Source organism: Macrotis lagotis, chromosome 1 (genome assembly GCF_037893015.1).
Source record: "Macrotis lagotis isolate mMagLag1 chromosome 1, bilby.v1.9.chrom.fasta, whole genome shotgun sequence".
In the NCBI taxonomy this organism is placed as follows: domain Eukaryota; kingdom Metazoa; phylum Chordata; class Mammalia; order Peramelemorphia; family Peramelidae; genus Macrotis; species Macrotis lagotis.
The window spans coordinates 640,172,925-640,195,589 of NC_133658.1; the positions used below are offsets into that span (position 1 = coordinate 640,172,925).

Below are 22,665 nucleotides of genomic sequence, written 5' to 3' on the forward strand. Positions count from 1 at the left end.
TGTACATAATTTTAATCCATCTGTAGTTTCCATTTCCATTAAATGTTAGATAAATCACAAGCATCCATTACTACCATCTTAGCCTGAGGAATTCCCTATCCAGAAATCTTCCACATATCAAACACAATGGAGTCCTTCCTCTGGTTCTTTTATTATCCTGTACAAAATAGCAATATATATAGGAAAAATAGCAAATAAATTAGCAAGCTGAAAGGGATCTAGCATTAAGAGAGATTTGAAAAGGTTTCCTATGGAAGGTAGAATTTTAACAGATTTGAAGGAAGCTATGAGGCAGAGACATGGGAAGAAAGAGCATTCCAGGTTTGAGGACAGCAAGAAGAAATGTCCAGAGCAAAGAGATGAATTAGCTTGTTTATAGAACAACAGGTTGTTGTCACTGGAGGCATTTGTAGTGAAGGGTGAGGTGTAAGAAGAAAAGAAAGGGTAGAGTGAAGGTGCTAACTTTTGAAAATATTTGGAACACTAAAGAGGTTTTTGTATTTGATCCAAGAGTTTGAATCTGGGGGTGATATGGTTGGATTGGTGCTTCATGAAAAGCATTTTGGTTACTTGATGGAGAATGGAGGGAGTGGAGAGAACCTTGTGATATAGAGACCAACCAGTAGGAATATTGGAAAATATTCCAATATTTTAGATGGGAGGTAATAAGGGCCTATAGCAACATATTGGTAATATCAGAGGAGAGAAGAACATATATTCAAGAAATATTGCAAAGGAGAATTTGCTAAATCTTGGCAACAGATTGGCTGGGGTGGTGAAAGAGAGATGGTGAGAGGTTGAGGATGATACCTGAATTGTGAACCTGGGGTACTGGGAAAAGATGGTACGTAAATATATCAAGGAAGTTTGGAAGTTTGGAGGGGGCAGGAGTTTATGGGGAAAGATAATAAGTTCCATTTTGGACATATGTTTGAAATGTCTACTATACATCCAGTTCAAAATGTCTCAAGACAGTTAGAGATTTTAGATTAAGTGTTAGGAGACTGATAAGGATAAATAGATTTGAGAATTGTTAGCATAGAAATGATAATCATTAATGGGAGTTGATGAGTTCACCAGATATAAAGTTCACTAGTGCACTCCATAAAGTGAGAAAAGGTAAGGACTCAGAATAGAACCCTCTAGTGGACCCAGGGTTGTTGGAGTATGATCTGGATCCAGCAAAGAAGATTAAGAAAGAGCAGATCATATAGATAAAATAATGTTTGTCCTTCATTATTGAAGAAGACCATGACATCAGGGAGGTGATACCATGACAAGCATGTGAGTTGAATTTGAGTGAGGGGGATGCTATGCTAAGTCATGAATCAGGAGAACTGGAGAGAGCCCTGAATGCAAAGCAGTCAAGGTTAAGTAACTTGCCCAAGGTCACACAGCTAGTTAGTGACAAGTGTCTGAGGCCAGATTGGAACTCTCATCCTCCTGACTTCAAGGTCAGTGCTGTATCCACTGTGCCACCTGGATGCCCATAAAGATTGGATGAGAATTGGAGAGAATGGTGTCCCAAAAAGGGGACAGAAGAGGGATACCCTAGAGAGTATCAAGGAGAAAAGGGTAATCAACAGTATCAAAGGCTTCAGAGAGACAATAAGATTGAGATTTGAGGAAAACTATTGGATTTTGCAAGCAGGAGACCATTGATAACTTTGGAGAGAGCAGTTTTGGTTGAATGATAATGTCAGAAACCAGATTGTTGGGAGTTAAGAGAATTAAGTGGAGATATTTGTTGTAAATGGCCTTCTCCAGAGATTTAGATATAAAGGATAGAAGAGATGTAGAGATGGAAGGATCAAATCAAATGAGGGTGTGGTTTTTTTTTTTTTTAGGAAGGGGTAGATATGTGCATATTTGTAGGCAGTTGGGAAGGAGCCAATAGATTGAAATCAAGTGGGAGCAAAGAATATAGAATTGTAATGAGATCTACTCCTTTATTTGACTTAATCAAATAAAATTTTCAATTACTCTTTTGGTTATTTGAAATTTTATTGGGCAGGTTGGAGGCACAGTGGATAGAGCACCAGGCCTGGAGCCAGGAAGACCTGAGTTCAAATTCAGCTTCAAATACTTAGTACATAGAGTGACCCTGGAGCTGGAGGAGGGAATGGCAAAACACTCTATTTCTTTGTCAAGAAAGTCCCAAATGCAATCAACCCACAGGTGAAAAATAACTGAACAACAACAACCTGTTGCTTATAGTTTTCTGGAGGCAGTGAGGTGACCCATTGGAGTCAGGAAGACCCATTTTCTCCAGTTCAAATCAGACTAAAGACATTTACTATCTGTTTTATCTTCGGTAAGTCACTTAGCTTTGTTTACCTTATCTGTAAAATGAACTGGAGAAAGAAATGACAAACCTCTCCAGTATCTTTTTCAGGAAAATCCCGAATAGGGTCATGTAGAGGTGGACATGACTGACCAACAAAAATTTTATCTGAAAATTTCAGATAATATCTAAGGGAAAAATGGCAAATTAAAAACTTTCTAATGACTCCATGATAGATATTTTCTCAGATTAGTTCAGATTCATCAGAAAAGAATGAATTCGTGAATGAAAAAAGCATTTATTAAGTGTTTATTATATGCAAAGCACTGTCTTTAGATCTGGGGATACAAATAGAAAAACATGACAGTACTTACTCTTAAAGAACTCCCATTACTAATTGACAGTTTTTTTGTTTCAAGTCATATGGAAAAACTTCAGTATCCTCGGGGTGCATAGCAAATGTTAATTTATATTTAGTGACATTTCAATTGACAAAACCATATATTGACACTGAACCAGTTGACAATTCCATGGACTTTGGTTGTGATTATTTTATTTTCTAGATCTTCAGTATTTATGATTTCTAGGGAGGTTGTGGCCAGTTTATATCCCTACATGCATTACTTCCTTCCATAATGATTGTTGGGGCATAGCAAAAAGTAGTACTGAATCAACTATGATGGATATAACTCTTCTTAGTTGTTCAGTTATGAAAGGACAATTCTGAGAGATCTGTTAAGGAAAATACCATTCACATTTAGAGAAAAAAATAGCAAAGCATACTGTGTTCATTTTTAAATTTTTTTTCTTTCTCATGGTTTTTCTCCCCCTTTTAATTCTTTCAAACCTGACTCATATGGAAATATGTTAAACATGATTGTACGTTTATAACTTGTTTATTGTCATTGAAAGGGTGATAGAAAAATGTTTGTAAATGAATGAATGTTGAAAACTACCTTTGCATGTAATTGGAAAATAAATAAAAGGTAGTGCTAAGAGTATTGGTAGTTCTTCTCTTCCCACAGTTCTTTGATTGACCTGCCTATTGTTTGAAGTTGATCAGTGGATTTTATTGTTGGGGATATTAGATTACCTTTCCCCAAGGTTGCTCTCTTTACTTATGACTTGTGGGGCCAATGGTATGAAGAAGGCCCTGATACTCCCAGGGCTTTTGGTCCTGGGATCTTGGGCTTTATTTTCTTGGTCTTAAGGAGGTCTTGGCATTTCAAAAGAAACTTATTGGGTAACAAAAGATGAAATAATGGTTTCATTTGTTTTTTAACTTTTTCTAAGTTCATAATTTCATTACAAGTAGATAAAGTGGGAGACTGAATTGAATTTAAGGTGGAATTAGTGTTTTTTGGTTAGTTTGTTTCAAGTATGTATACAACTTGCTATGAAAGAGGAATTCTAGCTATCTGCCCATATCATATTGTTCCTTATGATGAGGTAAGTATAGTTTATCTTTTTTTTTATTCTGATCCTCATTCTATTACATTAAAGAAATTTGTTTTACTGAATATAATTATGAAAATTTTGAACAGCTATGTCAGAAGCTTACTATTTCTAGAACAAGGCAATTTCTAGTCACATATAAGATTTTATTTCTTGAACTGTTTTGAATTAAAAATGAAACATAAACTCTCATTAATCCTATTAAAGTTTCAACTTTAGAAATTGGCACCAGCTTTTTACATTTGTAGTTAAAACCTTTCCAGTCTTCTTATACCTTTTATTTCACCACATACTCCAATGAAGAGTTACTGACTTCCTTACTGTTCCTTGCACAAGAAGCTTCATTTTTTGACTCCAGACATTTTCTGACTGTCTCTAAATTGCTAATGCTTTCCTTCTTCATCTGCTTCCTGACTTTCCCTGCCTTCCTTTAAATGTCAACTAAAATTTCATCTTCTGTAGAAAGTCTTTTCCATTTGCCAAATCTAATTCCTTTCCTGTTGTTTCCTGCTTATCTCATATATATATATATATATATATATATATATATATATGTATGTATCTTTTTTTGTACTTAATTATTTGCATGTTGTCTTCCCCCATTGGACTGTGAATGCCTCAAGGGCAGACTGTAATTTGCCTTTCCCAGTATCCCCACCACTTAGTACAGAGTCTGGTGAAATATTTATTAATGTTTATTGACTGAATGACTTTTACATAGCCTGCAATTTTCTTGTAACTTAAGTTTTGTTTTATTATTACTTTTTAAATACCTAACACATCTACAAATTGTTTGAAAATATTCCAAAAAGTAGTTAGAAATATAAAATTAAAGTTATTTTATAATTTAAATGGTCTCTAAGTTATTTTGCACATTTTCTAATTAATTGTGTTCCTTCTAATAATCCTCAGGTAGTCTTAACTATCAGAGAAGCATTTTGAAAATGCATAGCTATCATATTTTTGAATATTCATAAATTTGCCTTTTAAATTATTGTTAATATTTTATATATTGAATTTCTATATATACCAATATCACTAAAATATAATAGATTTTGAAGCTAGGTGTTTAGTGTATAATTTCTATGTTTAAAATTGGTAATTAGGAGCCTCTTTGTTCCTCAAGCTAGTGTTCAAGAAGGTGTGGGTATGTCTGTGTCTGTATCTCTGTGTATAATCAGAGACAGATTTATATTTTACAAAGTTGTATAAAATTTATTTCTAAAGGGAAAAAGATCCTCCATTTCTTATAGCTAGCTTTAATAACAAGTCAACTTTGCCTTTAAATACCCACCAGAGAAACATAGAGCTAGCTACAGTTGAAAGTATCATTGCCATGAATTTCATGAATTTTCCAGGAAATTTTGTCATTCATTTGTATAGTTAATGAAAAGTATTTTTTGCAGTATGGGGCTAATCCATTTTAGTCAGATACAAAACATTTTCCCCATCAAAACAGGAAATGTCTATTTTTATAGTTCATTGTTTAAAACTTTAAAAATTATTCAAAACTGAACAAGGGAAAGTAATTTTGTGAAACTACACATATAGTATTCTTTCTAGGTAAGAAATCTTATTTTTAAGTTCTTAAAATTGTTAAAACTCTGATAGTTTTGATATTAAAATCCTCTGGGTTACCCTTTCTGTTCCCTTTTTTACTTCTTCCTCTTTGAGTTCAAGTAAATATTTTCAGCTTATGCACTTGCTTCTTTCTCTTGCTCTAGGAAATATATGAGTTAGAGCAAAAATCTGATTAGAGGAGATAAAATTTAAAAAATAGGAAGTAAGGATGGAAATCTATATAAATTTGCTAGATTTTCCTAAGTCATATCATGGCAATGTGATTTCATGATTTGTTCATGTGATTTCTTTGGAAGTCAGAATAGTATTTACTTAATAAATTTAATACTTAATAAATGTTTTCTTAAAATAAAAATACCAAGTCAAATATGAGTGATAAAGATATTACCCTCAGTTAATGCCATTTTTATTCTCTATTAAGGTATATAACTCTATTAAGGTATATAACTATAGTTAATATAGTTAGCAAGAAAACATGAGAAAATGAACTAGTTAACATTCATTTAGTATCTTATTTTTGGGGATTTTTTTTTAATCTGCTCTCAAGGTATTAATGCCTCTACAGTTAATATATTCTAGTTTGAGTAGTGGTACATTTTTTTTATTTCTTTGCTATTCTCTATGCAAAGAGATGTATATATGTATAGACAATTTCTTAAAAGTGTCTGTGAATAGTTTTTAAAGGAATACACATTTCTTTTAACCTTAGACCTATTTGCATCTGACCCCATGAAATCTATTTCTAATTTCTTCAAAAAAGCAGGAAAATCAGAATGCCGTAGAGATTGCTAAGCAGATATTCACAAGAAGTATCAAAACCATTTGCAGGTCCATGCTTATAGATATAGAATCCACTGTTAAACAATTGATAAAATAGGAAACTTAAAAATGTAATAGTGCAAGTAACTGGGTATTATGTACTCAAATTTTCCCCCTATTTCATCAGTTTCAAAGCAAAACAAAACAAATTTAGCACCTTTAGTTGCTGATTAGTTTGTCTTTAGAGATAGAACCATAAATTTAAAGCATGCTTTTTAATCTTTGACAAAGTCTTTTAAATGGTGTGAAAAGAGTTCTTATAATATTAAAACGAATTCATTCTTGGGTTTTAATGGGTCGTTTTACTGGTGTTGGTGGAAGTTTAACTATTCAATTTAAGTGTAAGTATGAATGTTTAATTTTATTAACATTTTTATTTTTCCTTTTCAAATATTGTCATTAATGGCATTTTATATTTTTCATTCAGCTTGTAACACTCCAAGAAGCAAAACTGCTGCTAAATGAGGATGATTACCTTATTAAGGCTGTTTATGACTACTGGGTGAGGAAACGTAAAAACTGCAGGGGGCCATCCCTCATTCCTCAGATAAAACAAGAAAAAAGAGATGGCTCCACCAACAATGACCCTTATGTTGCTTTTCGAAGAAGAACAGAGAAAATGCAGACTCGAAAGGTAATTTATAATTTGGATTTAAGTGCCATTTTAGCATAATGGTATTTAGGACAAACTTAGGATTTTTTTCTGTTTTTAATAATTTAAATGATTTTTAATAATTTTAGCATAATTTAGAGATTGATAGAATTTAGTACTATTTTTTTAGGCTTTTTTTTTTTGCAAGTCAATGGGATTAAGTGGCTTGCCAAAGGCCAAATAGCTAGGTAATCATTAAGTGTCTGAGACCAGATTTAAACTCAGGTACTCCTGACTCCGGGGCTGGTGCTCTGCTGTGCCACCTAGTTGCCCCCAGAATTTAGTACTCTTAAAGAAAAACAATTTTAACAGTTTTTATTTGAAATTCTGTTTTTCAGTAGTTTTGAATAAAGGTGTCTCATTTTCAGCTTATACTTTACATTCACCAACTGTAGAAGTCCAATATAGATTCAGTCTCCATCTCAGGCTCTGATAGAATGTTGAGCCTGGTGTCAGAAAGATCTGAGTTCAGATCTAGCCTCAGGTACTTACCAGCTGTGTAAGCCTGGGCAAGCCACTTAAGCTCTGTCTGATTCAGTATCCTTAACTCCAAGATGAGAATAATAAAAACTTCTACCTCTTAGGGTTGTGAGGATTATAGGAGGTATTATTTATAAAGCACTTAGATATTATTAAAGACTTCCTCCTTCTATGAGTTATTCCCTCACAGAGCCAACTCACAGTAATTACTCCTTCATGTTAATTATCTCATGCAGTTGTTACTGCCTTGTGTTATTTTCTATAAGCATCCTGTCTCATCAAGTGGATCATCAACTCTTCCAGAAGAATGCCCTTCTTTTATTCCTATTTCAATTCATATTATTTAGCAAAGTGCAATACCCTGAATATACTATACTCATTGCATATTTGTTTCCTTTTTTGAAATGATTATTAAAACCTATTTGAATAAGTCGTGGAAATTTGGGTCAAGGTTTTACTAGAAACACAGAAATCTAAAAGGAGAGAGTAGAAATCTCCTGGGGATAAATTAAAAAGCTGATATAATTTGTTTAGGATTTTTGAAATTTTGTGTTCAAAAATTTGACTTAGATGTTATTTAAGAATTTTTTTATATCCTTTGTTAAGTTATTTTTCAGAAAATACAGCAAGTATTTTATTTTACATATTAATAGGTAGGGAAGCTAAACTTTCACATGTAGATTAATGGATTTTCCCCGAAACTTCATATTACCTTGTAGAAAGGCCCAAACATTGTTCCAAACAAACAGGGAAATGCACATATTTCCCATGCCTACAAGTATAGGTCTCATTCTTCACTTTGGGTTCATTAACCTTCCATCCTCTTTCTTTTCCTACCTTTTTAACCATTCTCATATTTCCTTTGCTGGATTTCTGTCCAGGTCATACCAAGCTAGTCAGTTATCATTGCTCTACTGATAATTCACAAATCTTATCTATTTGTAACTTCTTTCTTAATCTCCCGAATTCCATCTCCAGATGCCTATCAGATATTTCACATCTTAAACTCAACATGTCTAAAATTGAACTTATCTTTTCTGTCAAAGCCCTTCTCTTCCAGATTTCTCTGTTACTATTGAGGGCACTGTCACCCTCCCAGTTACCCAGATTCCTAAACTAGGTGTCATCCTATTCTCTTTTACCCTCTATTTCCAGTCTGTTGCCAGTGCCAGTCAGTTTCCCTTCTTTCTGATGTTACCATCACCCTAGTATAGGGTCTCCTCACTCCTGTCCATTCTCCACTTGGTTGTCAAATTAATCTTCCTAAAGTGCAGATCTGATCATTTAAGCTCTTCTTCATTCCTACCCTTCTGCCCCCAATCTCACTTCCATTTCCTACTTAGTAAAACTTTCAGAGGCTTTTTGACACCTCCAGAAAAAAATTTTAAAAATCATGTTTGACATTCAAAGCTTACACTCTGGCCCTCTCTTACCTTTACAGTCTTGTTGAACTTTATTTCCCTCAACATTCTCTGTATTTTTATTTTTTTATTTTTATTTTTTTTTTTTGCAAGGCAGTGGGGTTAAGTGATTTGCCCAAGGTCACACACAACTAGGTAATTATTAAGTGTCTGAGGTTGGATTGGAACTCAGGTCCTCCTGACTCCAGGGCTGGTGCTCTATCCACTGTACCACCTAGCTGCCCCTATTCTCTGTATTCTAAGGACATTTTCCTACCCGCTCTTCCAGTAAGATTTTCCATCTCCATACCTAGGCATTTTCATTGGCTGTCTTCCATAAGAATATTCTTATCTTTCATCTCTACCTCCTTGCTTTCTTGGCCTCCTTTTAAGGCTCAGATCAAAAACTTTCTGTAAGAATCTTTTCCTCTTTAATCTTGGTGCCTTCCTTTTCAGAGTGCCCTTATTTATTCTCTTATATGGCTTGTTCTGCACTTAATTGTTTTAAGATTATTTTCTCTGTTATCCTTTGAGCTCATTAAAAGCAGAAAATGTCTTTTGCCTTTCTTTGTATACCTAATACTTAACTCACACATAGTATGTTGCTTGATAAATGATTCTTAACTGACTGATATCTAATTGATAATCTTTTCTTTATTTCTTGGTCTTTGATATAATAATAAAAAGAGCTGTTGTGTTTTCATATATGTGGATTTTTGTCCATAAGAATGTATCTTTGGGGTATAGACCTAATATTAGTATCAATAATTATAAAGCTATGCACAGTTTAGTAATTCTTGGAGCAGGGTTCCCAATTGCTTTCCAAAATGGTGGGGCCAGTTTACAACTCCCCCAATAATGCATTTTTGTGTTTGCCTTTTCATATCCTCTTAAACAATTTTTCTTTTTTCTCATCTTTGCTGATTTGATAAATATGCAGTGAAATCTCAGAGTACTAACTAGAGTTTTATGCAGAGTAGATGAATGGAAGAGCAAAACCATTTAGATTTAGCAATGGTTATTTTTCATCTGCAAATAGTATTAATATATTAGTCTAAATGTAGGTTGACCCTATATATAGAACATATTAAAATAAGACTTCTTGAAAGGAAAATAATATAGTTATAGAATAAAAAAGCTGTCCATATTTAAAATAATTATTGTGAATATTTTTATTTTAAACCTTTGAGTTCAAATAAATATACTTTATTCATTTTTATCATAACTTTTTCTTTTATAAGTTCAGACAATTTTTTTTTCCCATTATCCCTATAGTATGTTATCTTTAGACTTCTCTGTTTCTATTTGAAATGTGTCATGAGTAAAACTGGAGAAGATTAAAAGACTTTCAGAAAATTAGAAAAATTGCCAAAGAGCCATAGTTATAGCTCTTGGGGTTTGCCTGAAGTGACAAATTTTTTCCCAAGGGTATTTAAAATGTGATAATTTGTTGAATTTAGATTTCTTTTTGTTGAAGTCAAATTTGGGGGCAATGAATGACCTATATTTGGGCTATTGTGGGTACCATGACCTACTTGACTTCAACCTATAAATAGCCTGCTACCTGTAAATAGTAATCTATCTGTAAATTTTAACTGTAACTTTGAGTTCTTTACAGATACCTGAAAATGAATTATTTTTATGATAGAATATGAAATTCAGAATTTTTACTATCTGTGTATCATTGTAAGTCATTAACTTGCTCCATTAGTTCAAATTTTTAGTACTAATTAAGATGTTAAGTGAACATTTAATTTTCTTAGTATTCTTTGAGTAAAGTTTATTCACAGTTTACATTTTTTTTTACCTTTCTTTGTCCCAAAATAGAATGAGAAGAAATATTCTATTTCTGGTTGTTTTTGGATATTTGGTTTTTACATAGCTAAAATTAAATGACATTTTTGTTTTATTGATTTTATCACATACTTTCAGTCAAAATCTTCACTGTATAATAATAGTAGTAATAGTTTAGATTTGTGGTTACTGTCTGCTAAGATTCAAAAATAGCATTCCATTATCAATTAAGATTTTTAAATTGTTGTTTTTAATAGAATCGCAAAAATGATGAAGCCTCATATGAAAAGATGCTGAAATTAAGAAGAGAATTTAGCAGAGCCATAACTATTTTGGAAATGATTAAGAGAAGAGAGAAAACAAAACGGGAATTATTGCACTTAACATTAGAAGTTGTTGAAAAAAGGTAATACTAGTACTATTTAATATCACTGATAACTAGATGACCATTTGTGTGATAAGTTTTTGAAAATCATTTTAATGCATCATGAGGCTTTGATTTCTTCAGTGTGTATGTACATATATATATATATATATATACATATATATATATAGTATCTATAGGGGAATTATATATACATTCCTCTATAGATATAAACTATTCTTTAACAGACTTTGTATAAGTAATGGCTTATTCTGGTTGTAATTTTTTTTTTTAACCTATGTTTATCAAGCTTGACAGGTCATATTTGACCTTATGAAAGCCTTCAGGAAAGCATGATTCACCCCATGCCATCATAAGACTTTGGAATAGGACTTTATTACTTCAGTATTTTCTAGCATTTTAGCATAGTTTTGCCATTATTGAGTACTACTGAAACTCCTCAATAACTTAGTATATTGTCTTTAAGTACTAGGAGCTGTGAAATTAATGGCTCTTGATACTGATCATTTCTAAAATTAGTTAAAGCTAGCTGGTCGATAGAAAATTGATATTCATTTCATCTGTGGGCCTCAAATCTTTGCCAAAATTAACTGGGTTGATATTTCTCATCACCATAGAACCTGTTCAGGTTTGTGTTCCACTGGCATAGAATTCATGAACCGAATTCACCAATATGCCATAGTGTAGCATTAAAGTAACACTTTAGTAAATGTAAATATTATTAAAAATTATAAATTATTGTGTATATATATATTTTAAACAATTTAAATTTACAGGTCTTTGTTTTCATACATATTAAAATAAACTAAACTTAAAGCATAAACTTTGTTGCAATACTATATAATATTTTTATAATATGATCAGTATTCTACCATAAAGCTCAACCAGAATTTAAGAGAATTAAATTTTATTAGTTTCATTTTATAGTTGATTGATTAAATAGAAAATACTTTTATTTCAACTTTATTGGATAAAACTTTCTAAAATATATTCATGTTCTTTTCTGCTTTAGTGTATTAATTGATGTGTAATTAATGATGACCTCACTTTCTTGGGGAGGACATTCTGAGTATCATTAAAAAAAATTAGAAGTTCACTGCATGTATATTGATCATACTATAAAAAAATACTTTACTTTTTACTAAGTGTTCAATTTGAAGTCTCTAAAAATGTGATACAAAAAAAAGTTCTTGGTATATTTGGTTGATTCTGGCCAACTGAGATTCCATTGTACTCAAGTTTGTATACAATATATAGCATTGCTTTTTATCATATTTTAAAGATATCATTTGGGAGACTATGGTGGTGAAATCCTTAATGAAGTGAAAATTAATAGACCAGAAAAAGAAATATATGCCACTCCAGCAACTCTTCATAATGGAAATCATCACAAAGTCCAAGAATGTAAAACTAAGGTAAATAACTTTTGAAGAGAATTACATCTGATTAATTTGACCAGAGTCAAGTAAGTGTTGATTGCAGTATTTAAGTTTGTAAGTATCAAAAAATCATTTGAGTTTTTTATGTATCCTTTTAAGTAACTGTAATGTGTTTATAATCACTATCTTTCTAGTGCCATTGTTAATGGTGATAATTTTTAAAAGAATAACATCAAAATTAAATTTTTTTCCCATGTGAACTGTTTCTTATCACCGTTTACCTTCTATTTAGGCTATATTACTTTAGACAACTCTCTTAACCTCTCTGTGCCTCTGTTTTCTCATTGGTACAAGAGAGATTAGACTAACTGAACTTTAAAGTTACTTTTCCCACTCTAAGCTTCTGTGGTTATATTTATTCAGTGCTTACTTGCATGTGTGATATCAATCAAAATGCATTAAGATTGGGTTATGAATTCATTTTATTCATTTTTATTTGTAGTCACTTAGTAAAATACAATGCCTGGTGCATATTAGGTGCTTTATAAATACATGTTGATTGATCTCTTTTTTTTTTAGGGAGCTTTTATTTTTAAAAAATCTATTCAAATACATAAAATACTTAATCTCAGGAAAATCTTGATCATACAAATGATATTTAGTGTTCAGAAATTGAATTGCTAAATCATTATATGATCTTAAGAGTGGAATTAAGATTAGCTCCATTCTTTGGTTCTATGAAAACCACAGAAATCAATTATTTCTAAAATGTTTGCATTACAAATAAATTATTTTTGAAATACTGTATATTAAAACCTCTTTTGTAGTGGTTAACTACAATAAAGCCAATTAAAGATAAAGAGCATTTATTAAGCACCTATTTTATGCCAGGCACTGCTCTAGACATAGGCTAAAAATAAAAAGGCAAACAGAGTTCTTACCATCACATTCGAAAAAGAAACAGTATGTAAACATCTGTCTACAAATAAGCTATATGAAGGATAAATTGGAGATAATCAACAGAAGGAATGTGTGATAAGGATGATATAAAACGACTTCTTGGAGGAGAGGAAGAGATTTTAGCTGGTTCTTGAAGGAAGAAAGGGAAATCAGGAGATAAAGATGAAATAAGGAGAGTCATGGAGGGAATATACAGTGAATGAAAATGTTTAGATAGGGAGTATATCAGGAGAGGAAAAGCGAAGATTCCAGTGTCAGTAAATCACAAAGTATGTGGAAGGGATAAAGTGCAAAAAGACTGGAAAGGTAGAAGGAGGACAATTTATGAAGGACTTTGAAAGTCAAAGGACAGCTAAGGTTGGAGTATACCTCAAGCAGAAATACTCTTAAACAAAGACAAAAAGAATTTTGCAACTAGGAAGACCAAGATCAAGATGTATTGTGGGAAAGGTTGCTCCTTGTTTCAGTTAAGAAAAGTGTGTGTGAATATAGAGCTTTAGGGTTGGAAGGGATGCCTGAATCTTCAATCCTTCCCATTCCTGATTATTGATAGATTATTCATCCGCAGTTATCAAGAAATCCATTTACAAGTCAGTAAATTGATGGAGGTTTTGACTTTTGGGGCCTAAATTTTAGATACTGTCTGTTAAAAAAAGGGGGGGCGCAACTATAAATTTAGATTATATAGTATCTTAGTATTAGAAGATTCTTATAGCTAATTCTAGTTCAGTACTTTGATTTAACAGATGACTAAACCAAGGCTCAGAAATGTTAAGTGACTTATTCCAGGCTAGATTCAAAACCCATGTCATTTAAAGCTACTATTCACCATGCCACACTATTTCTCTCTGTCTCTGTCTCTGTCTCTCTCTCTCTGTCTCTCTCTGTCTCTGTCTGTCTGTCTGTCTCTCTCTCTCTCTTAAAATTTTATTTTTATTTAAGGCAATGGGGTTGAGTGACTTGCCCAAGGTCACATAGCTAGGCAATAATTGTGTCTGAGGCTGGATTTGAACTCAGGTCCTTGGTTCTCTATCCACTGAGCCACCTAGCTACCCCCATGCTATTTCTCTTTGTATTATGTGTCCATGAGAGCCAAGAGTACTCTTGGCACCACTCTTCACATTATATTTTCACTATAGTAGGAAAAAGCCTTGTTCTTACCTTAATATTTATGAAGATTAGAGGCAAAATGTTCTATACTAATAGTTCTTTAACTTTTTTTTTCAAGAAAGAATGTAAAGGTAAGATGTTGATGATTATTCCCCTCCCCCCATACCCATCTTTTAGAGATAGTTCTTCTAACTCAATTTTCATGTGCACCCAAGATTTGTATAAATCTCAGGAGGATGCTTTAACACTTTTTAAAATCCAGCCATGTCACTAACGAGTTCTTTTACAGAAAGCAAATTATAGGAAAAATTAAATTTTTTTATTATAAATAATAATTTCAATTAATTTCAAATTTCAAGTTTTAAAAATTAGCATTTAAATTTTTTCGTTTGTTCTATCAGTGAAGAAAGACTTGAAACCTGTAATTTATTTTACTGGTTATCATGGCATCATAAACTAACAGTTCTCAAGTAGAACTCATGTAGTGCATTTCCTTGTCTCCCAAAAAAGAATGATTTCTAAGTTAACTAAAAGTAAAAAACATTTGCCAAAGTATGAGACCTATGTTTTTTGGATTAGCATTAAATGTGCAGGTAGTTGTATGGATTGATATTCTTCATAATTCTACTAGCATGGCTTAATAGTTATCCTAGTATAATGAAAATGTTCACTTTGCTGGAAGTGTGATCTCATTAATATGTGGGTACTCCCTCCATTGAGCCAGCACTTCTAACAGGACACAGGACCTGGAACATAGTAGGTTCTTCATAAATGTTTGTTTGTTATTTATCAATAGCATCTCAAACAATTCTTACCCATCCATAGTTGTCCACATCTTTCTGTAAATCTGAAAGGGGCATTTAAAAGTTTAATTGCTTAACTTAAAATTACTGTTAATACTAATTTGTTTTTTGTTTTATATTGACTGTTAAACTCATCTTCTTTTGGTAATCAATGTAGAATTAGAGGGTATTTTGAATCTTATCAGTATGTATGTATGTATTCCTTCATTTGTAATCACCATTTTTATTGGTTAAGATTGATGTAGCTGGTGGTAATGATTTCCAACTCTTTATTATACACCACATTTGTAGTCAAGCCTAATACACCTAGATTTAATTACTTTAAAGCATATTAATTTCTTTGTCACATTTCATATCTTTATATTTAAGTAGTTTCTTAGAAATTATTTTAATTTTTATTCTGTTGTTTCTCATTTCCATTATATCTTAACAAGTTGATTTTTATAATATCAAATATCTTTGGTTCTAAAAGTTACATCTGTTAGCTTTCCATGTGTATAATGTCATCAGCTTAAGATATTCATATTGTTTGCATTTGAAAATGACCAAGAATATTAATAAATTTTTAAATAACAAACTTTAATTTCATCGACAATAATCAACCTTATTTTTATAAAATTGCTTCCAAGTAAATCGAGTTACTAAACAGGCATACAAATTATTCATAAATTGAATTGAACTAATTACTCATTTATAATAAGAACTAAAAATTTATCATTATTCTTCTATCATAATGAAAGAGAAAGATAATACAAATATATTTGTAGTGTTCGGACAGTAAACATTTGAAAAATCCCCAAAGTCACACTATTAATTTTAGATTATTATTAATAAAACATAAATTCAAGTCCCTTGATTGATTTTCATTGTAGTCAATGGGAAATAAAATATTTTGAAATAGATGACAGTAGAATGATTCCTGGACATGTCCTATTTAAAAAATAAATAAAATAACTTCTAAAGAAAACTTTTGGTTTTCATAGATCAGCTTAGGTTCTTTGAATTATAAAATATTTTCATTTTCCCTTTCATCTTGGGCAAAATTATAACAAACAGCACCCTCATCATTCGTCTTTAAAAGAAGAGGCACCTGATGTTGTTCGTCAAAAGAAGAAGTACCCAAAGAAGCCAAAAGCAGAGACTTTGATAACTCCTCAACAACCCACTACTGAGACATTACCTGTGATCAATAAGAGTGATATTAAACAGTATGACTTCCACAGCTCAGATGAGGATGAATTCCCACAGGTACTTAATTTACACTTTATTTTAAAAGATCTAGTCACTGATGTCAACATTATTGTAATTTCTGGTTGGCACAAATATTGAAAACCTCTGGCTCAGTCAAAAATTGTTATTCAAATTCTTGCATAAAAAAAGCATTTATAGAACTTAATAGAAAGTATTTCCTTTGTTTACTGTATAACTTTTCATCATAATGTATGATTGTAAAATTCATTCACTCAAAGTTTTGATGATTTTATACATTGTAAAAAGTGCTAATTCAAAAAGTTACTTTAAAAATTAATATAGAAAATGTATCTACTAAATTAGTTAAAAGTTCCTCTTCCTTGCATTAATTTCACTGCTTACATGTTTGTGCTCCATTTCTGCTTAATTTCACCTTTTTCCACCTTCAAATAGTCTGACTTTCTTTTAATATATGCACATTACCAATGATGAAACATAAGTTATTTATAGTTTTTTGAGTAGTTAATTTTTATTCATATTGACTGATGAAATAATATATAAAATATTTTAATGCTTAAGAATCTTGTTATATTTTACTCACCATATTTAACTTTTTCTAGTTGATATAAGGACAGAAGTCAGGAATTATTGGAAGATTTTGCAAAGTAACCTGTTAGACTTATAAATGTAATAGAAAAGATGTCTTAACAGAATGGATGAAAGTCCCTACCCAATAATCCAGAACCAGAGGATACTAAATATAACACATGGGTCATTATTTCTCTGTTTCCTTCTTCCCTGCCAGTAAACTGGCAAGAAGATCATTTTACTACAGGTTTTTGTCTAGTGGGACCCCGTGTGGTAAGCACACTGGTAGCACCCCATGTCCTAGGGCCATGACTACTTTGTTACCTGAAAAATTACAAGTTTTAGAATTTTGTTGGAAAGTTTTATAGAAATACATGTAGAGGTAGTGAGAGATTCTGTGTAATGAAGTCCTACTGTATTGTTTTTGAAAGACTGAAGTTAAGAAGGACTATGGCATTTCCCCAGTAAAATACAGAAGGAATTTTTGCCCAAAATGCATTTTTCTAGCAGATTTTTGATGCAGTTAAATCTTGATTTTAAATTAAGATACTCTGAATTGAAAAATATTTTTCAGAACATAAAATTTTTTAAATGATTCTTCACATTACATAATAAATGTTTGTTTTATAACTATATTACTCAGATGTTCTTAAAGTGGTAAATTCAATTATATTTAAAATAATTTGATTCATGAATTGCAGATTTAAATGTAACTTTTCAAGAACCAGTGGTCTTTGCCTTTTCTGTCATTTTTAGTTCATATAATGTTAGTTCTAAAGTTCTAAGGTATCTTAGAGGCCATCTAGTCCAACACCTTCATTTTATGGATGAGGAAATGGAGGTCCCCTTCAATATTCTTGAATAATCAACTCAAAGAAAGTCCATTCTAGAGCCACTTATTGTAATAGTTTTAATTTTATGTCAGAGAAATACAATAAAAATTTTATTAAGGTGCTCAAAGGGCTAATATGTGAGAACAGTAATTTCATGATTTTGGGAAGATTGGAGAAATAGTTGGGATAACAACCTTTAGAATGATAAAAGAGCATGTATGGATATTTTGCTTAAGGACATTTGTTCATTAAATTTCACTGCCTCAGCCCTTTCCTGCCCCTCATTTCACCCATATGACCTTGTCTTTTTTACTTTCATTTGTTTCTCCCATCTTCTGTTTCTTCATTGTTAGTAGAGGGGAAGCTTATAATAGTTAGGAAACCTCAGAAGGTCAAGTGTTTATGCTTCAAGAATAGACAAATAGGAGAAAAACTGTGAAACTTCTTTCTTCCAAAGTAACCAAGATATGGTGAGATCCTGACTAAAAGCATGATTTGAAATTCATAGAACAAGAAATACTAAGTTTGAATCCCTTTTCTATGGGGGGAAAAAAGGAAAGGAAGTATTTGTAGAGTCAGTTGGACTCAGAATTGTCCTTATGGTTTGTACAACTTGTTTGAGCCTTTAGCTTCTTAAGTGAGCAAACCCTTGGTACAATTTTAATAGGAAGTTTCATCCAAATATATGTTCTGTGGCATTAATCTCCTTATTGACTTGTTCCCCCTAAACTCTGATTTATGTAGAGTCTTAGTTTATATGCCCAGAAAAAAAAGCTATGAATGCTTTTTTCCACAGTCTCACCTCAAGGAAATACAAAGATGTTAACCTTACTATCTTTCTACATCAAGTTGCCACATACAGTAAGATAGACAGAAAAAAAACTTAAAAAGGAAAGGTACTCATCCTAATAATCCATAGTGACTCACCTAATTTACATGAGAGAATCTTTCCTTTCTACCTTGGCCATCATATAGTCTAATTTGTACCTGACCAAGAATTCCTTTTACAAAATATCTCAGAAGTGGAACTTAAGAGCTTATGACCTGGGCGGCTAGGTGTCATAGTGGATAAAGCACCAGTCTTGGAGTTAGGAGTACCTGGGTTCAAATCCAGTCTCAGACACTTAATAATTACCTAGCTGTGTGGCCTTGGGCAAGCCACTTAACCCCATTCATTTGCCTTGCAAAAACCAAAAAAAAAAAAAAAAAAAAAAAAAAAAAGAACTTATGACCAAGAAGGCTGCCAGCCTAGTTCTTGCATATCTACCCCCATCAAGAACCTTAAAATTCTATCTTACCAAATAAAAATCAAGAAATAAAATGAGCAATATAGCAACAGACTTCTTCCTCCTTAGAACTTCACAAAATATCCCCAAGAAGCCCACAGGAGAGAGGAACACCAGCTAAGCTAACATAGAGCTACCATCCAAGAAGAAAGACCTTCTCAATAACAGAGAATCCTGTACCCTGCTCTCTATCTGGAGCCAGTTAGACTAGAAGGCATCCATTCCCCCAAAACAGACCTTAGAAGAGACCTTAGGAATGACACTGGGGATTCCCCTGGTGCCTAGTCACTGTATCCTGAGATACTATAAAGAATTCTAAAAATATAGCACCCAGAAGCTCAAATAAGTAAAGTACAGTAACCCAGATTAAACAAAGCAGGACCTACCACTTCCACCCAAAAATACAGTAGGGGGAACAGAACCTGCCCCTTAACCAGAGCAACAGTTTGGGAACTAAAGCTAAAGAGATGAGTAACACAAGAAATTGCAAGCTATTATAAAAGATCCAAGACATTCCTAAATTCAAAGAAGTCCTGAAAAGAAAATTATATACCTAAAAATATACATAAGCAAAATAGAAAAGGTGACATTAATGAGTCAGTTATTCATTAAAAAAAGAAAACCAGAAATAAACCCAAAATAAACATAAAAGCAGAAATCTTTTGAAAACAAAAAGGCAATAAATCTAAAAAAGAGTTCTTAGAAAAGACAACCCAAATTGATACACCTTTAATTAATTAGAAAGAAGAGGGCAGAAAAATAGTCCAATCAACAAAATAAAAAGTGAAGAAGTGGAAATCGCAATAGAAGCATGAGAAAAAAAATAATTAGGGTGGCTAGGTGGCACAGTGGATAGAGCATGGTCCTGGAGTCAGAAGTACCTGAGTTCAAATCCAGCCTCAGACACTTAATAATTATTTAGCTGTGTGGCCTTGGGCAAGCCATTTAAATTTAACCCCATTTGCCTTGCAAAAACCTAAAAACCTAAAATAAATAAAATAATTAGCAGAACCTACTGTACACGGTTGTATGACAACAAAACAATACAAAAGAAATGAGGATTAAATCCACAAATATAAATCATTTAAGCTAAGAACACCAATGAGAAGTCTTAAATAATGAAATATCAGAAAAGGAAATAAAACCAGATCTATAGAAGCTGCCAAAATGGAGGAGGAGGAAGGATAAAGGGGAAAGGGGATATATTTACAAGAGAATTATATCACATTTCTAAAGAACAACTGATACCAATACCCAAAATTGAGAAAGAAGTCATATTATCATTCTCTTTTTTAAGAGGCAATAATAATAACTATATAGCTAATAGCTATAATTTTAAGTAAAGTCTTTTGAAGCAAACTACAGTGATATTAAAGAAATTAATTATGACCAAGTTGGATTTATAAAAGGTGATGTAAGGCGTGGTTCAAAATTTTTGTCCAAAAAATGAAGAACTAATTTATTCTAAATATCTGACAAATTAAAGCAGAGAAGTTTTTTTAAAAAAATCTATCTCAAACTAAAAGCAAATGTATGTAATAGTTACATGCTAGAAAAATTTCCAATTAATACAGGAATAAAACAATGATGCTCCCTTCACTCCACTGTTTTTTGATAATGTTATGAAAATGCTAGTGATGGCAATAAGAGAAGAGAATGAAATTAAAAGCAAAAGGTTTGGAAATAAAAGTCAAAATTATTCTTTCTTTCTTTCATTGATCACATGAAGGTAAAAGGTATGTTCTGAAAAGCCTAGGAATTGAGAAATTCCCTGAGATAATTAATAGTTTTAGCAAAGCTATTGCTACTTGTTTTGAGGCTTACAACCCACAAAAACTAGCATTTTTAATATGATAGCAAAGTCTAAAATGCAGTAATAGAAAAATCTCATTCAAAATAATTATATAATGCATAAAATATTTGGTAGGCATTCTACCAAAGCTCAATACTTGAAAAAAATTCCTTAAAAAAATGAGAACCTAAGACAGCTAAGTGTCACAGTGGATAAAGCGCTGACCCTGGAGTCAGGAGGACCTGAGTTCAAATGTTATCTCAGACACAATAATTACCTAGCTGTGTGACCTTGGGCAAGTCACTTAATCCCCATTGCCTTGCAAAAACAAAACCAAAAATATCTTAAATAGCTAAAGGAATATCTGATATAATAAAAATGGGATAGGTAAAAAAAATAACATTTCACTTGAAATAGCAAAAGATCTAGACCATCATGGGAATTGGTGAAAAAAACCAGGAAGGAAGAGGGAATAACATTTTCAGACTTCAAACTATAGTATAAAGTAGCAGTAGTGCTGCTTTAAAACATAAAATAAATTAATGAAAAAAGATTAAACAAGCAAAAATTGGAAATACTGAAGGTTAACCCAGCTTTCAGTAACCTTCCAAAACAGCAATTTATTAGGAAGGAACTCCTTATTTGAGAACTACTAAGAAAACTGAAAAAGCAATTTGAAAGAAATTAGGCTTAGAGACAAATAACACAATATTCTACAATATATTCAAAGTGGATATATGAAACTGAATTTAAAAATCATACCACTTAAATCAATAGAAAAGAAACATAATATACCTGTCACATCTGTGGGTAGGAGATAAAATTTTAACCAAATAAGTGATAGAGACAATTATGAAAAGATACAATTGTTCATTTTGAATCTATGAAATTAAAACTTTTGCATGAACAAAATGTAGAGAGCTAGAATAAAAAGGGAGGTGGAGAAAAAAATCTTTGTTAACAATATTGCTGAAAAGGGTTTGGTATCTTAAAGAGACCAAATAAGAAATAAGACGTATGTTCAATCTAAGCTTATTAGTTTATTCAGGAATTCATTATTCAGGAAATTAATTTTGATCAAGTCAGATTTATAAAAGGGGACTATTAACTATTAACAGTATGAAGGAATTATCCATATTTTTCAGTTTTCACTTCACACCAAGCAAATTGTTGATGATGACAAAAATGGGAATAGTCAATGTAGAGGTCTTATGGGAAAATGGGCACACTGCTGTATTGGTGAAATTCTCAGTGGATATAACCACTCTGATAAATAGTTTGGAATTTTGCAAATAAAATGACTAAAATGTTTGTATTCTCTGACCTAAAGTTTGCAATCTTGGATTTACAATCCCAAGGAAGTCATTGACTAAAAAGATTCTACATGGACCAAAATATTTATAGCATCACTTTTTCTAGTAGCAAAAAATTGAAAATTTATTACATACCTATAAAGGGGGATCAGATAGATAAATTATGGTACTTGAATTGTAATGAGTTGTTACTGTGCTTCAAGAAATGACTATCAGGATTAACATAAAGATGTAGTGAAAGACTTGTGAAAGACTTGTGAACTGCTGTACAACTACAGTGAAGCAATTAGAAGAAACAGGAACATGGTAATAATCAAGGATTATAACAATGAAAATGGAAGAAAACTGCAAAACCATCAAAAAAAGAACAACTTTACCTCGAAAGGAGAATTGTGAGAAGATACTTATATTCCTTTATTTATGTGGGAGGAGGTGTTTGATTATGGAACATTTTTTTTAAATATACATTTTAATTTATCCCCCCCCTTTTTTATTCCTCCTTCCAAAGAGCCACCTCTCACCACAGAGAACATTTATTTATTTATTTATTTATTTATTCG

At 31.9% G+C, this 22,665-nt stretch overlaps 1 protein-coding gene across 1 annotated transcript in view; it reads left to right on the top strand.

Annotated features, from left to right (window-relative positions):
• EPC2 (enhancer of polycomb homolog 2) overlaps positions 1–22,665 on the top strand; it is a 183,927-nt gene that overhangs the window by 131,500 nt on the left and 29,762 nt on the right. The window contains exons 4-7 of the mRNA XM_074215134.1: positions 6,567–6,773; positions 10,723–10,871; positions 12,133–12,265; positions 16,159–16,350. Of these exons, the coding sequence (XP_074071235.1) occupies positions 6,567–6,773; positions 10,723–10,871; positions 12,133–12,265; positions 16,159–16,350 (681 nt within the window). The remainder of the gene's footprint in view (positions 1–6,566; positions 6,774–10,722; positions 10,872–12,132; positions 12,266–16,158; positions 16,351–22,665) is intronic.